General features: G+C 33.1%; 3 protein-coding genes across 3 annotated transcripts; all 3 read right to left on the bottom strand.

The window, feature by feature from the left end:
* Positions 1-835: 835 nt before the first annotated feature.
* Positions 836-3722, bottom strand: LOC133193683 (cytochrome P450 2E1-like). The gene is made up of 4 exons (XM_061329639.1): positions 3268-3722; positions 2351-2863; positions 1368-1811; positions 836-1198 (listed from the first exon to the last, which is right to left on the bottom strand). Exons 1-4 carry the CDS (start codon positions 3584-3586, stop codon positions 1020-1022), a joined length of 1455 nt encoding a protein of 484 aa, XP_061185623.1. The 5' UTR covers positions 3587-3722; the 3' UTR covers positions 836-1019.
* Positions 3723-5790: 2068 nt separating this feature from the next.
* LOC133193723 (cytochrome P450 2B4-like) lies at positions 5791-8174 on the bottom strand. Its single transcript, XM_061329672.1, has 4 exons — positions 7859-8174; positions 6911-7423; positions 6219-6662; positions 5791-6031 (listed from the first exon to the last, which is right to left on the bottom strand). The coding sequence occupies exons 1-4, from the start codon at positions 8172-8174 to the stop codon at positions 5853-5855; spliced, it is 1452 nt and encodes a 483-aa protein (XP_061185656.1). The 3' UTR covers positions 5791-5852.
* Positions 8175-14553: 6379 nt separating this feature from the next.
* Positions 14554-17363, bottom strand: LOC133193758 (cytochrome P450 2B4-like). The gene is made up of 4 exons (XM_061329693.1): positions 17048-17363; positions 15860-16372; positions 14991-15434; positions 14554-14801 (listed from the first exon to the last, which is right to left on the bottom strand). The coding sequence occupies exons 1-4, from the start codon at positions 17361-17363 to the stop codon at positions 14623-14625; spliced, it is 1452 nt and encodes a 483-aa protein (XP_061185677.1). The 3' UTR covers positions 14554-14622.
* Positions 17364-17568: the final 205 nt, after the last annotated feature.

Below are 17568 nucleotides of genomic sequence, written 5' to 3'. Positions count from 1 at the left end.
GAGGCAGGCTACTCAATGATAAGTTGATGTTACAGGGATTTCTACAACCTCGTTTAAAGTCAGCATTTCGTAAATTTTTTGGTCGTTATAATGACCTTGTTAGATTTTTTGAAATCGATCACTGTTCGTTATCTTTACTTTTTACATTATATCAAGATTCAAAATTAGAATTATTGTAGAAAAGTTTCACACGCTTAAAATAATTTCTTCTTTTTTTATATATAAATTGTAAATCAAATGTATAAAAGAATTAGCTTTTTTGCTATTTGTTCACTAAGTTCTTAGTTTTAAAACCATATATAGATGCAACATGCCTCTGTGCCAACAGGAAGCAGAAAGTATGTAGGGATGAACACAAATGTTAAAAAATTAAAAAAAATCAATCATGATGATCCTATTTTTAGCTCATATGTGCCTTTGTTGAGCATTTCTAATCGAAGTTTGTCATCAATTTGTTTGTCTGGAGTCATTTCCTAACTTTTCTATCCTTTTTAATTAAATTTTGACCAAAGGAAAAAAAATTCCGAAAAGGAAATTGGAAATTTTTATATTAAATTTTATGCGAAAATTCTAGATCTTTACTAATCTTTCTTTAAGAAATGCTGGGAAACAATTGATCTGATCATATTAAAATCTAACAGTCCAAAAGAGTACATGTAGATTTCTATAAATCACCACAAGGGCTAGAATGGGCTAAGCTGGATACTAAGGCCTACTGGCCTCTTCCTATTTTTAAGGAGGGACCCTTACATTCAAGATAAATCTACAAGTACATACTGTAAATAATGAGAAAACTTAAAACATAATTTAATAAAATATTTTCATAATGCTATTATTTGAGTGATAAACTTCAGATCTGAACTTTTAACGTTTTTAAAGTCTTATTTAAAAGCTTGTGGCATGTTGGTATTTCAAATTTAGGATAAATCTACAAATGTACAGTAAGATAATTACATCAACATTAATATTCATAGAGCCTTTCTATAATGCTAAAATTTGGGGGATAAAGTTGTTAAGTTTTAACGTTTTGAAAGTCTCATTTTAAAGTTTGGTGGCAAGTGGGTTATTCCTAAGGTTCCCTCCAGAGAAGGCAAACACTCGGGATCCTCTGGTTTTATCTCAAACTTCTGTAGAAATCTGGTGAAGAATAGGAAAAGCTCCATTCTGGCAAGCGATTCTCCTAAACATACTCTGCGTCCTGTAGAAGATAAATAAGGATATACTTAAATACATGTATATGTCATAATAATTTCAAAATAGATGTTCGAACTTTTTTTTAATCAAAATAATCAAAATGTAAAATGAATTTTCGAATAGTTTTCTTGTCGTACCCAATTATCAAACCTTTATCTATATTCACACTGTACCTATTGAAAATGGAATCAGCTTATTTTTTTGCTCTCCTTGACATCTTCCGCTTTCGTCTAAAAACCTTTCTGGTTTAAACTTTGAAGGTTCAGGGAAATTTTCTGGATCCGACATTACAGAATCTAAAACGCAAAATATAAGGACACCTTTGAGGAAGAGATGTCCATCGTACACGAAATCCTCGCTAGAGGCATGTGGTACATTCATGGGAACTATATTTGCAAGGCGCTGAATTTCTAGAATGAACGCTTCTACCTTTGGCAGCTGTTCTTTGTGTTCCATCTTAGGCTGAGCTTGACCAATCACGTCATCAACGTCTTTCTGGAGACTTTTTTGCCAATGAGGATAATGTATCAAGTACAGAAGCGCCCATCGAAGTGTTGTAGAAGTAGTTTCTGTGCCAGCACCAAAGAAATCTCGTACACTGACTACAAGTTGTTCATCTATCAAAAGTGAAGGTCACAGTAGAAATATTCTTAAATGATACATTTCTTAAATTGTAACATTCTGCATTATAGGTAGGCTTAAGTAATCAAAGATTATTCCCTCACACTTCGACATTATGTCATGTAAAACACACAAGCTAAGCCTGAAGTCCTTTATTTCAAACGAAACTTACTGCCAAAACATATCCATGCCAATACTAACGTTTTTCATATTGGCATCTGATCCCACCTCTGGAGTTTCCAGGGTTCTGTGATTATGTCCTGTTCACAAATTTGTACTGTTTTAAAGAACTTTGAAATCGGTCACTGTTCGTTATCTTCACCTTTTCATAATACAACTATTGGATTAATAAATTCATTGCTAAATGCAAAGATTTCCTATGACTGAAGGCTTAGGACCACATTGACGTTTATTTGCCTAACATACATTTCATCCTAGCATTAGGTTTTCCTCCATTTCATTACACGTGTTATTCATATAGATTCAATAGTGTTAATTTGGGAAGACGGAGGATGGAGGCTGTTTTTAAAATTACCTGTGAATGTCGTGTTTATCTCATTTCCTCTCTGACTTTGTTCCAGAAGATAAGCATCAATGTAATCATTGATATTGTTCTCATCAAAATTAAGTCGGTGCTCCTCTACCATTTCAGTCACAAATGCACTCATAGCACTGGTGTTTTCCATTATCGTTTGAGTGGTACTAATTTGAAAATGGCGTACCCAAGGGAAAAGAAAACCGATTGAAGAAGCATTGGCAGTAGAGAACAGTTCATTGAGTATATAAATCAATCGCTTGAATTTTTCATCCTCATAGTCGAATCTTTTACCGAATAAAAGTGAACAAATAACGTTTGACACCGAGGTGTTCAGAATGCTTTGAATGTCAAAAGCCTTTTGTCCATATTTTTCTAGTTCATCCATTAAACAGTCAACTTCTTCCATAATCTGGCTTTCCAAGCAACGTCGTCCGAATCCAAACTTACGCATCGTTGTCAGTGCAAATGTCCTCTGTTCCTTCCATAACGGACCCGATGACCAGATCAATCCTACGAAGATAAATATTGAATTGATGACTAGGATACATTCAATGTTACGCTGATTTTCCTGTTTAAAGTATATATTGTTTGGTTTAGAATGGTTACTTTTGTTACTGTCGTTATATAATTACATTTTATGCTGTAAATAAACCTTTTCCTTGAGCAATAGTAATGTATCGTTTGGTTACAATGGTTACTTTTATTATGGTGGTTAGATTAGTACATTATATGCTGTAAACAAACCTTTTTATGTATTGTTTGGTTACAGTGGTTACTTTTATTACGGTGGTTAGATTAGTACATTATATGCTGTTAACAAACATTTTCCTTTAGCAATAGCAATGTATTGTTTGGTTAGAATGGTCACTTTTGTTACGGTGGTTAGATTAGTACATTATACGCTGTAAACAAACCTTTTCCTTTAGCAATAGCTACAGAAGGAAGAACCCTAGGTCGCTCTGAAAACATATCGCCATGTTTTGCCAGAAGTTCCCTTACATGGTGATATCCATGGACAATTATCATAGGTTTGTAGAAAAACATTAAGGAGTATATGTCTCCATATATCTTCCTTAGTCTTCTGTGAGCTCTCGGGGCTTCTGAGGGTTTGAAGAGTCCTACATTACCGATCATGGGGTAGCACGTAGGACCCGGTGGGAGACCTTTCGGTCGTCTGGAAAGACCGCAGATCAAACAGACCAACACAACAATGATGACCACAGTAATCCACATTGTGCAAAAAGTCCTGTACTTATATTTTTTTACTCCAAAAATCTGATGAACTGTTAATATCTCTCGTATTCGTGTTGACCCTTTCTCTAGAGAAGTATTTCTATTTACTTAAGCTAACATTGCAATGTACGATGAATGTTGTTTTGTACGATTTCCGACCTTCTATATTAAGAAAAGTAAATGCTGTCATTTAAATAAACGTTCCAGTTTATCACCCCGCGTACGATTAACCTTACACGCAGAGGACAGAACATCACAGCTGGAATTCTCAGAACTAGATTTCGTTTATTTGACTGTATGGAGGCATTTATAAAACGATTTATCGTAAAACTTCTTTTTATTCATTCAACCTTTTTCTGTGATACAGGCTCGTATTACTCCGCGGAGGGGGGTTCTCAGAAGAGTGCAAATGATTATGTATGGGGATTTTCATACTCCGAGTCATTATAGTTTCTTTACACCGCCTCCCCCCCCCCCCCTTCACAACACAAACAGTTAAGAGATGAATAAACATCGATGTCTTCTAGCATAATAAATTACGGGTGTTCAGCTATGTAACTTAATTACAAAAATCAATCCGCATCATTTACTCTAGAAATTTACAAAATAGCGTTACATTGTACAAGAAACATTCCCTCATTATATTTTTACATTGGAATAAGCCCCGTTTCGTAGTAGGTGCTGGCACGAAAAAGATCGTAAGTACCGAGTATAGCCTTTCACCGGCTCGAAGGGACGTTTTAAACGAACCAACAAACATTGGAGTAAGTCAATGAATTCTGGAATGAAATGTTGCCTAACGTCATATAAAATTTCTTTGTGGTTAAAGGAGAATAGATTGAATGCTATTTTAAAATTTTTTTTAAAGCTGTATTCAATAATTTTACGTTATTTTATGTCCAAGAAAAGTTGTCCAAGTAATTTTGTATTTATTGCCTTAACCATTAATCTAAAGTAGAGAGTAAATAATTATAGAGAAACTACGTACATGCAATGTAGTAAGGTGCAATATGAGTAAAGTTTATTTGCCAATGATTGTAAATATACTAGAAAATATTAACTTTCGTGTAAAAAAAAACTGATGTAGATTTGTTAGATTATAGCTCAGTGCATATTTACATTTTGGTTTACTGTTGATATATACAATTTATTATATGACTGAATAATTCCCATCTCTCTGGCTGAGATCCAACAATGTAGAAAAATACTACGTTATATTCACCTGCACGTGACCTTCCAGGTGAATATAAGGATTTATTTTCTCAACATTGGTCTAAAAAAAGATCGTGAAATTCCAAATTGATACAAATAGTTTTGGAAAGCTATTTCAATTGCTACTGACTTCCACACAGGTGAGCATAACATTAGGGAATATATAAATTAACATTTTTTTCCTGAACGTAAATTTATACTTTTGATTCAGACTAAAGATATTCATTGAAAGACTGGTCCCCCACTTATGGACCTTAATCCCCACCCCTAACACCACCCCAACCCTAAAACAAAATTTGAAGTTAAAAGAATTCTCCTTTTGTGAGGGCTTATCAAAGATTTTTTTTCAACTGTCATTTTTCCCTGATAATGTCCCCCCTTTCAAAATCAATTCTATAAAAGAGCCTGACATAATTTCTTTTTTTTTTTCATAGGAACTAAGCAGATTTTAAATATTCCAAATTAACACGACTGGTAATATTTATTTAACCTAGCTTCTCTCATTGCATTTAGCTAGAACTTTTGCAAATGTAAACAAGTAAGACGACGTGAACTGCTTAATGAATAATAAGTTCGTATCATTAAATCATTGAATCATATAATAAAACAATTATTGCTGTTTTTGAGGTCAATGCGATGATTTAGCCACCTTCGAAGTACAAGATCACCTCGCCCTTCGGGCTCGGTAAATATTGTACTCCTCAGGTGGCTAATTCATCGTATTGACCTCAAAAACAGCAATAATTGCATAATATTTATTTGAAATAAATAATTAAAAGTTATATTCTACAAGATATAAACACCAAAGACAAAGGTTCGGGGAACCTAACGACAAAACCTCTCCATCCAATAGCAAACAGCCATGAAAATCAAGGACAAGAAAAATCCTTTATCATTCTCGAAAAAAAAAAATTAGCATAAGCTACTAGTATAGAATTTTTTGATAAAATTTGTAACCAGTAAAGAGTGAAAATAAAAAAAAACATGCAGTATTTAACAACTATTTTGGACTGTATGACATAAATGTATGCTAAAATTCACAGATTACTGCAGCTTAACGTTTTAAAAGTCTAATATTAAAAGCTTGTGGCGTGTTAGTAATCCCGTAGTTTCCCTCCAGAGAAGGCAAACACTCGGGATCCTCTGGTTTTATCTCAAATTTCTGTAGAAATCTGGTGAAAAAAAGGAATAGTTCCATTTTGGCGAGTGCCTCTCCTAGACACACCCTGGGCCCTGTCGGAGCAAAAAGAGGCATTTGGTAGATTCAGGAGTAATTTCAAAGCAATATAGCAAAAGTGCTAACTTTAATTATTCAAATTCAAATATTTACATTAAATTAGGTATTGTCCATGACAATTACTTTTGAATATTTTTTCATTGACATTTTCAATACTGCATGCATTTTTTCTCATATTCATACCTAACGAAAAGGAGACCAGCTTGTCTTTCAGCTCTTCGCCACATCTCCCGTGGTCGTCTAAAAACCGCTCTGGCTTAAACTTTGAAGGTTCAGGAAAAATTTCTGAATCCATCAATACGGAATCAAAGAGACAAAGTACTGTGGTACCTTTGGGAAAGAGATACCCATTGAACGTGAAGTCTTCCTTGGCTGCATGTGGAGCATTTAGTGGAGTGATGTTTCCTAGTCGCTCAGTTTCCAGAGTGAATGCATCTACCAATGGCAAAAGATCCCTGTGTTCCATCTTGGGTTGTCCCTGGCCTATGACATCATCAATTTCTTTCTGAAGTATTTTCTGCCAATGTGGATTATGAAGTAAAAACAGAAATGCCCATCTCAATGTTGTGGAAGTAGTTTCAGTTCCCGCGATAAAGAAGTCTCTTAAAATTTGGTTCAGATTTTTATCTGTAAAAGTAATGATTCTTTCCATAATGAGATACATTGTATTTTGGATTAAATAATCATTACATGGAACAGATTTCAACCCATCTATTTCTCGTAGTATTGATGAAAAGGTTTAAATTGTACGTAATCTTTTGTAATTTTACTCAGAAACCAGAAAAGCAAACCTTTTACGCAACCATCTTGATTTTATATTATTCATATCTGTATCAAGTTTTTAAATGGCATAGAACGTGTACATGATAAATTACCTGTGAATGTAGTGTCGATTTCATTTGATCTTTGCTTTTGTTCCAGAAGGTAGGCATCGATGAAATCTTTGATGTGTTCCTCGTCAAAATGTCTTCTGTGCTCCTCTATCATTTCATTAAGAAAGGCTCCCATAGCATTAGAATCTTCTTCAATTGAGTGGATGTTAAATATTCTAATATGGCGTAAAGAGGGAAAGATAAAGACCGGTGATGATGTAGTGACGCTGCTTAAGGATCTTGACAACAGATCAATTAAACGCTTGAATCTTGCATCTTCATAATCAAACCTTTTACCAAATAAAAGCGAACAAATAACATTTGCCACGGATACATTTAGTACACTATGAATATCAAAAGTCTCATTTCCGTATTTTTCTAATTTCTCCATCAGACAGTCTACTTCTTCCATGATTTGGCTTTCCAAGCAACGTCTTCCGAATCCAAACTTGCGCAATGTCATCAGTGAAAAAGTTCTCATTTCTTTCCATAACGAACCCGATGACCACACCACACCTGGGCAGGTAATAAGAAATTAAAGAATGTTAATTAACTCAGAATAATAAAAATTAATACATGACACCTCCTTACAGTGATACTACTACGGGATAATAAATTTCATGCCCCGACCCCAAAAGAGACCTTGCACCTTTGGCACTGGGTTGGCTTTCTCCTGCTCCTAGTCTGAGAATCACCTGCTATCTCAAAAATTAAAGAGAACCCTGATTTGTAAAGAGAATCCTGATAAAGATTTGTTTCATCTCCCACGGAAGTTATTTCTCTGATATCATCAGAGGCTCTACTTGCAGTTATACAAGGTATTTATGCCAAAACAGTAAGATTATTTATTGTTCAGTGCATTTCCATACAACCGATCCTTCAGGCTTGAAGATGTATTCTTTTCTCATAATATTCTGATCTTTAGAAAAATGAAATATGCTACAGTTTTACCATTTCTTTCTGCAAGATCAGTGGCAAGTGACCTTGGTCGCTCAGAGAAGACATCCCCATGCTGTACCAGTAAGGCTCGTATGTTGTCGAATCCGTGTACAAATATGATGGGCTTATGGAAGATCATTATGGTATAGATGTCTCCATAAATCTTTCTCAGTCTTCTGTGAGCTTTGACAGCTTCTGATGGTTTGAAAATTCCGACATTCCCGATGACTGGATAACATGTAGGACCAGGCGGAAGTCCCTTTGGTCGCCCAGTTAGACTCCATATCAAGCAAATCAAAACAATAACAATGGCCAAAGTCACCCACATAATGTAAAATGTCGTACATAAAAGGCCTACATTCCTTGAACTTATTGTATGGTTGCATTTTGGTGCTACAATTCTATTTTTATAAAATCTGATATAAATCTGTATACCTGCACTACCTCAAGGGAAATTCATTATACTGTCGTTATCCTCTCTGTCTGTCACAATTTTCAGGAGAATTCCTACATAAAATTCATTTTGCAAATTGAGTATTAAAGATGACATGCATATGATGTAAATGTACAATAAGTTTTGTTATCATACAGCTAATAAATAGTTTATAATAATAAAAAAAAAACTGCTAAAAGTCTAGAGAATTTTAGCCCTCAGGATCTTAGCGTTTTATTAAAAATTGAAATAAATTAATTGATAATTTAGTACCTATTAGCCTCGATAAAAACCTCAATAAGTAAATGATAACGCTTGATAGGGTGATTGGAATGATGTAATATTGAACACTTACAGGAAAGACGCTGACGTTTTAATTTAATTACCGATACTAAAAAATCTCATTAACTTTGGGTGATTTAATTGCAATAATTAATATATATCAATGGGAAATGTTTAGACTATATATTGAACTAATATTAGTGAATATTGGCACTCGTTGGCTGTACAAATGCACTCGCAACCTCGTGCATTTGTACAGCCAACTCGTGCCAATATTCACCAATATAGGTTCAATAACCCTATAAAATTGCGATGTGTTTAAGGTGCTAAAATGGTGTTGATTAGAAATTAAGCTGTTACATGAACTCTTTCTACAGTTTTATTGAAAAAAAAGGAAATCAAAATATTTTAAAATATGAATGGTCATAGCTTTTCGATGTGCGGCGAGGTTTTGGAATTTGGATCCCAGTATCTGAGCTCGCGAAGTATGTGATTCTCTGTGTAACAAGGTCTTTGGAAGTTTGGAACTCTTTCTACATTTCTGGATTTAAGAATTTCATTTCATTTCGTTATTGAATGCTGAAGTTTCCGATGCATTTTATAATATTTATAATAACGTTTTGGATGCTGCAAGAAACATTTTCTGCAGTGTGAGATCAGGTTGAATTCTGAAGCCTTGTTTATTCCTTAGTCCCTTAATTTCCTGATGATTTGAAAAAAGCATATTGTCAATCATGTTCAAGATGCCGCAATACGCACTCAATATACTAACTTGAAATATTAGAGGAAATTCCAAACATTTTAAGTCTAATTTTGATTAATCTTGTGTAGAAGTATCATCTAGAGAACCCTACTAACTATATCAGAAGCACCATGTAACCAGTAATGAGGTCATCGGGATGAGGCTTTTAGCTATATTATGGCAACGAGCGGACAGCCAGATCGCTTTTGTATGTTTTTGACATAAAATAAATTTCGTGCTTTTGTGTAGAATATTTTTCTATATTTTTGTAAAATAAAGTTACTGGAAATAAAGCACATTCAAGGTTTAGTTGGCATTATTTTACTTTCAATATCCAGTATAATGTATTTTAAAAATTTTTTGTGTTTACAAAATTGTTCAAGCAAATAGTCATACAATGTTCAATTAATCACAGGAAAAGGAATTCATCCGGTATTAACAAAACTAAGTTTGTTTGGGTAATATAGGAATGTGTTTAGTAATTAACCTAAGAGCTGTGTTTTTATGTTAACACCCCCGAAAAAAGTTTATATAAGTGCTCTTACATCTTGTTATTCTGACATTCTGACCTTGTCACCTAGTGACTACAGGTGTCTTCAATTTGCTTCCTGAACAGTGGTTACGGAGCCATACCTCGCGTAAAAAAATCTTAAGTGTTTTCAGATCACATAAAATAGTGAGAATAAACTGTGAAGAGTTAAACTGGTATCAACCAAGTCTGTCTGTCAGTCTGTCCGTCTGTCTAGCTGTCTGTCTGTCCAACCGCCTGTAGAATTTTTTTTTTGATTCTAATCATTTTTTTCCCTTCAAATATAGTAGCTTTAATGTGAACCATTTGAACTTGCGCGTCTGGTATTTTCAGATCGATTTGTCAAAATTTAAATATGTTATAATTTTTTAAAGAGTTTATTGTACGTAACTTCTTTTGAAGGAAAAAAATTGAGCGAAATTCTTATCCTTGTCTTGATTTAACTTTGAAACTTCCCCAATTTATGCAATAAGCATTTAGTAAATTCTATGGTCGTTACAATGACCTGTGCCGGATGTTGTATATCGCCACATTTTCAGAATAAGAAAAAGCGGCGATAAAAAATCTGAAGGTATCGAATAGTGATAAATCCGTTAAATTCTGTAAACAATACCAGTCATAAATAGAGGAGAAACTTAAAACCCTTGGAAATATCAGAGGAGATACCTGAGGTGGAATCGGGTGCCTCGGAGGAGTAAGCATCCCCTGTTGACAGATCACACCCTCTGTAATGATCAGGTAAACGGAGTAATAAGTATAAAACATGGCCTTACATTTGGTATGAAACATGTCATTTAAAATACGACTCAGTCATAGGTTGTATTTGCAAACAACGTTATTATTTGTGAAATGCAAAGATTTTACTAATGGACAATAAGATAATTTTGTAATATTGTAGGTAGACTAAAAATGAAACACTAAATTAAACACAAAGGTTAATGTTATATAAAAGAAAGAGGACCGAAATAAACAAACTTTCAAGTTTTTTTTTTTAAATACATGGTTTATATATACTCATTATGTGGTGCATTGAGTTTTAGAATGTACTTTTTAACTTGACTATTGTAAATTCAGCTACACAGTTCCAGTCTGTCCATTGTTTGTTTAGTGCTTTATATGATAAAATATTATCATATTTTGATCAATAAACTTTTCACCTCAAAAATGTGTTTTTACTTTTCGGGTTATAGTTATGGGATGAGGGCGTCCAAACAAACTTATACTTAAAATATTTTCAAAATATTTAAATACATGAAATGTAAAGATACCGAACATTAATTAAGATAAAAAAAATATAATTTATACAAAACAAATTGGGAGGATAGGAAACGCGGACCTCTAGAAATGGTATAAAGTAGGTTACAGTGATTGAACTCAAAAATACAATTAACAAAACAAATCGGGAGCAGAGCAATCAGGAACCCCTAAGACAACAGGTGGGATAAGGTACCATGGTTTAGTAAGCATCCCCTCTCAACTAGTCTCACCTGCCGTAGGTCAAATGGCATACATACAAATGATGAAATCGGCTGACATGTCCACATTGTCATGCAATAGACTTCGTCCCCCGCTTTTGCTAAGTACAGAAAAATTGATTTGGGTCTGTCTGTCCGTCATTCTGTCTATCTGTATACTTCGTTTCCGGATATCTCTAAAAGTCATTAAGCTTTTGGAATGAAATTTTATATCTGAATTACCTATGAGTTGATTCCCAGTTATTTCGATACGTAAGAGCATGCTCTACGTATGACCAATTTCTAAAACGAGGCAAGCTATTGGCAAATATGTTGACGGTACAAGGATATCAACTGTCTCGTTTAAAGTCATTTCGGAAATTCTATGGTCGATACAATGGCCGTGTCAGCAAATACAATCTGTCGTTAAATCAAATGTTGACTGACGTGTTTCATACAAATTGTTACGCTATTATTTACACACTGAATGGTCTACGGATTTTTCCGTTTTCCCGATCATGACAAAGAGCACTTGAAAAAGACTCCTATTCATTGAAAAGTCAATACATCTGGTCAAGTTAACAAATTCCACTGAAAAGTTGAAATCTAGTTTCAGAAAAGTTTTTTATCTAGTAAAGAAACTTATCTTGCAAACATTGTAGGAAAACTAAATGACACGAAACAACGTCATGAAAAGCATCCGATATGATGACAATAAAAACACAATTAAAAAAATTATTTTCTGTAGTGAAATGCTGTAATTTATTCCTTCAATAAAAGTGATATTTTGGCAAGTGATATTTTCAAAATGAAAATGTCAAAACTGATATTTTCACTGTGAAATATAAAAATCTCGGCAAAACTGTTAATTTTCCTGCCCTTCACAAAGAATGTTATAAAGTTATAAAGAAATTTTATACTCCCTATGGATAGCAAAAATACTAGTAAATAAATAATCCTGACACAATCTAAATCTTCCAACGTTTCTTCAAATTCTTATTAAAACCCATATTTACAATGTGTGTCTACGACACTGCGTTACGAAAAGATGGGCGAAAGAAAAATCAAATAAAATGTAATAAACAAAACATCCAATGTTTTGTAGTTGGATGTGGAATGTGTTTCACTCGTGATATTTTTTAAAAATATTTTCACTGGTGCTTTCCACTCCTGAAAATAAATGTAAAATACTGTCCCACTCGTTAAATAAATTCCATATCCAATTACAAAAAAATTGGATATCCTCTATATATTTACTTTATATTCATTCTTTTCTTTCGAGTAAATAACCGTTTCTTTTCTTAAAGATATAGAAATATACAGCTCTATCGAGAAAGTTAAGCAAGTTTATTGAACAGCGATATGTCAGTCACATGACATATCATTTACAAAGTATATGTACTTTCTTTTGTGCAATGTACAATTCCGATAAATAAGGATACGAATATGTAAACTTAAGATTCAACATCTTTTTAAAACAAGGAATAAACAAACTTTTCACATTTACAGTTTTACTGAACAAGAGGTGTTAAATAACTCTCGACCTTCACCCATTAAAACTTACTACGAACGTGTATTCACCCTAACAAAAATACTATAGTCAACTATAGTTTATTATTATACCTCTACTGTTATTACTCTATATAAAATTAATACCATAAAACTGTCTATTTCCCTGAGAAGATACTACTTCCCTCATCTGGAGACTACTCCCTGAAAAATCGAAGCTACTCCCTGAGACTACTCCCTCATGAATATTTATTAATAATTTTAACCAATTAAAATGAACAGTGGGCGGAGCGTTCAAGGAATCTCGAGTCTGTGACGTAATGTTATTAGGAATGTAACTATGACGTCAAAACATTTTAACATGCTATGTCAAAATCATATGTGGAATTCTAAGTTAGCAAAATGAAGACAACGATAATCCTTCGAAGTGTCTGTGAAATTATTATATATTTTTTGATAATTTTATTTTCCTCGGTATTGATGCATTAGTTATCTTACAATATTTTTAAACACATGCATTTTTGATTATTTAAATGCCTTTATATTGTTTTAAGAAATGTCTGAGTCTCTAGTTGAATAAATCTCCCATGATTGTTTCGGTATAATAAAACTGTTATGGAATGGGTACTCAGGAAATATCAAATTTATGGTTCCCCTCGGCAGGAAACTATTTCCCTCGGCGGCTTCGCCACCTCGGGAAATAGTTTCCTCCCTTGGGGAACCATAAATTTGCTATTTCCCTCATACCCATTCCATAACTGTATACTATAGTTAACTATAGTTAACTATAGTGATAACTGTGACACTTTGATTTATTACAGTGATCACTATGACACTATAGTGATAACTATGAAAACTTTGATTTACTATATAGATCAGTATGAAAACTTTGATTTACTATTGTGATAACTTTGACACTTTGATTTACTATAGTTATCTATAGTAAACTATAGTTAACTATAGTATTTTTTTGTTAGGGTGCACATGTAAAATTGAAGAACACGTGACACAATGTATTTGTCGATATGAAGTACATTGTGACTTAGTCAGGAAATAAATAGGGGATTTTTTTTTAAAAAAGATATATAAATATATACCTTTGTCATATTGAATATATTGTGACTGAAAAGGAACTTTTGGTTACATATCAATTTGGTATAATATTTCTGTCTGTTTAAGGGAGAATATGTTTTGTTAATTTTCTATTTTAGAAAGTATTCAAGCTTAATTAAGACCACGCCCAATGAAATATAGAAACTTTTGTATGTAAAATTTAATTAATAGTATCAAGTGAAGAAGTCATTAATTGTAAAGAGAGTACATATATAGTTGTAAAGTATATTGTATATAAATTTATTTTAAAGTATTATACTATATGCGCCAATCCATCTAAATAGAATTTAAAACATTTTAGTGTATAAAACAGTACATTATATAAAACAATGGTATATAAATTATAGTGTATAGTATGTGTATGTTCAAAAGTACACATCTTTGGTCTAAAATTAATAGTTCCAAATTGCTTATTTGAAAAAAAATTCCCCGAAAAGTTATTCTTTTACAATGTATAATCATCAAGAACGGGGTAAGGGAACCCACTGAGGATCCCTTTCCAGTCCAAAGTAAACATCCGTCAGAAGAACGTATCCATGATTATAAATCACCGGGGGAAAAAAATTATATCAAATAATAGAATATTTATAAAAATGTAAAATCAATTAACTATATAAAAATAATTTTTTTTTGTATTTCCTGCATGATAACAACCCGATATATCAGTCAATGTGTGGCACAGAGGTATCAATAAAGTTCACAGATTACTGAAGGTTAACGTTTAACAAGTCTCATCCTAAAATCGCGAGGCGTGTTAGTTATCCCAAGGTTTCCTTCCAGAGAAGGCAAACATTCGGAATTCTCTGGCTCTATCTCAAACTTCTGTAGAAATCGGGTGAAAAAAAGGAAGAGCTCCATTTTAGCGAGTGCCTCTCCAAGACACACCCTTGGTCCTGTTGGAGCAAAAAGAAGACATTTCATCAATTCAAGAATAATTTCTATACAATATACAATAAAAACAAATATCCTAGTTTTATACAATTAAAATTTAGATCAAACTAGGCAATGTCCGTGATAATTTCTTGTTCATTGTTTTCTTCGACACTTTATTAACACTGAAAACATTTATTTCATATTCATACCTAACGAAAAGGGGACAAGCTTGTCTTTTAGCTCTCCAGAACAACTCCCGCTTTCGTCTAGAAATCGCTCCGGTTTAAACACTGCAGGTTCAGGAAATATTTCTGGATCCATCAATACAGAATCCAAAAGAAAAAATACTGTTGTACCTTTTGGAAAGAGAAATCCTTTGTACGTCGTGTCTTCCTTTCCTGCATGTGGGGCATTTAGGGGAGAAATATTTGATAGACGTTGAGTTTCCTGTAAAAATGCATCTACCAATGGCAATAGATCCCTGTGTTCCATCTTGGGTTGTCTCTGACCTATGATGTCATTAATTTCTTTTTGAAGTCTTTTCTTCCAATTTGGATTATGAAGTAAAAACAGAAATGCCCATCTCAATGTCGTAGAAGTAGTTTCAGTTCCTGCAGAAAAGAAGTCCCTTAAAGTCTTGTTCAGATTTTCATCTGTAAAAATAGAAGTAAAACACATTTTATAATAAATGATGCTTTCCATAATAAGGATGTTTTTGGTTAAATAAGAAAATAAAGATAGCGGTATTGTACTTTGACCAAATGGGTCAGACTTCAGACTGCATTTTTTGGTCTAGTATTGCTAAAAAATGATTTCACATACTAATAACCTTTCGTGAAGTCTACTCTAAAATGGAAATTACAGCAATTTTTATATATTTAGTATCACATATTTTTTTGAAAAATTACATACAGTATAAATTAGATTCTTTTCATAGCTCCATAGAATCGTCGTGCAGGTTTTATCAATTAAAATATGGTCTGAACATGTCGTTAAACACAATTTAAAAAGAAAAGTTTTTTTTCCAACAAATACCCACGATATTTTTGAACAGGTAAGTTTATATGTGGCAAATTACCTGTGAATATAGTGTTGATTTCATTTCCTCTTTGTTTTTGTTCCAGAAGGTAAACATCGATGAAATCATTGATGTGGTCCTCGTCAAAATTTCTTCTGTGCTCCTCTATCATTTCATTGACAAATGCTCTCATAGCATTAACATTTTTTTTAACTAAGTCGATGTCAAATATTCTAATATGGCGTAAAGAGGGAAAAATAAAGACTGGCGACGATGAAGAAATACTGCGGAAGGACTTGGACAATAGGTCAATTAAACGCTTGAATCTTGTATCACCATAATCAAATCTTTTACCAAATAAAAGCGAACAAATAACGTTTGACACAGATGCATTTAATAAACTTTGAATATCAAAAGCCTCGTTTTCATATTTTTCCAATTTCTCCATCAAACAGTCTACTTCTTCCATGATTTGGCTTTCCAAGCAACGTCTCCCGAATCCAAACTTGCGCAATGTCATCAGTGAAAAAGTTCTCATTTCCTTCCATAACGGACCTGATGACCATATCACACCTAAACAAGTAGAAATAAATTATAAAGAATATTGATTAAAATCAGAATAATCAGATAATATGGGAACCCTCTATTAGTGATGCTTTAATAGATTTTTTTTTATAATCAAAATAACTGATATCAAAAGGATAAAGCAATATTCATCACAGGGTGAGATCGGTGCAAGATATGATGGGACATGAACTCTTGCATTCTTTAGGGACAAACAAACGTTTTACAAATTTTGATGGGACATTCATATTTTTCCTGCATAAAATTGTAACAAAATTACCACGTAAGTCAAATTAATTAATTATACAGTGTACAAATTCAACACTTTCTTGGAATTATTGTATATCATTTTAGATTTAGAAAGATCATGCTTAACAAGAAAACAAAATTAAATTTACCATAACTCACTGAAAAAAAATTATAGTTGATGAAAAGAACTGCCAATATCGATTGACAGACCTTAACATGATGTTGAATGGTTTCTATGGAAATTTAAGTCAACTCAGAATCTCTTTTTCTTAATAGTACGGCTCTTCGGATCGAGTTACTCTCACTTCTCCGTTATCATCATAGGCTCTGTGTGCAGTTTTTAATTTACAATAAAGGTTCCTTATTGTCCTGAGCATACCAATGAGCATGAATTTTATTTATCACCCTGATTGTAAGATTAATATAATGTTTTACCATTTCCTTTTGCAATATCCGTAGCAAGTGATCTTGGTCGCTCAGAGAATACATCGCCATGCTTAACCAGTAAATGTTGTATGTTATTGAATCCATGAACAAATATGATGGGTTTATGGAAGATCATTATGGTATAAATGTCTCCATAAATTTTCCTTAGTCTTCTGTGAGCTTTGATAGCTTTTGAAGGTTTGAAGATTCTGACATTCCCAATGATTGGGTAACATGTAGGACCAGGCGGGAGTCCCTTTGGTCGTCCAGTTAGACTCCATATCAAACACACTAAAATAACAATAATGGCCAAAGTCACCCACATAATGCAAAGTGTCGTAGATGACGGCCTACATTCATTGAACTTTACTGTATGGTTGCAATTCCGTGCCAAAACTCTATGTTCCTTATTTTATTTTTTAAATTCTAATCTCTAATTTTACAGTTCGTTATTTTTATATTTCATATATGCTCTCATTGAAAAAGGAAAATTGTTTAGCATTGTTATCCCTTCCATCTGCCAGAAATTT

The sequence above is a fragment of the Saccostrea echinata genome, unplaced genomic scaffold (genome assembly GCF_033153115.1).
Source record: "Saccostrea echinata isolate AGI-Se365-2 ecotype Australia unplaced genomic scaffold, CSIRO_AGI_Sech_v1 ptg000001l, whole genome shotgun sequence".
NCBI classification, from domain to species: domain Eukaryota; kingdom Metazoa; phylum Mollusca; class Bivalvia; order Ostreida; family Ostreidae; genus Saccostrea; species Saccostrea echinata.
Note: the sequence above shows the minus strand (reverse complement) of the source record. Positions and strands in the feature narration are given on the sequence as shown.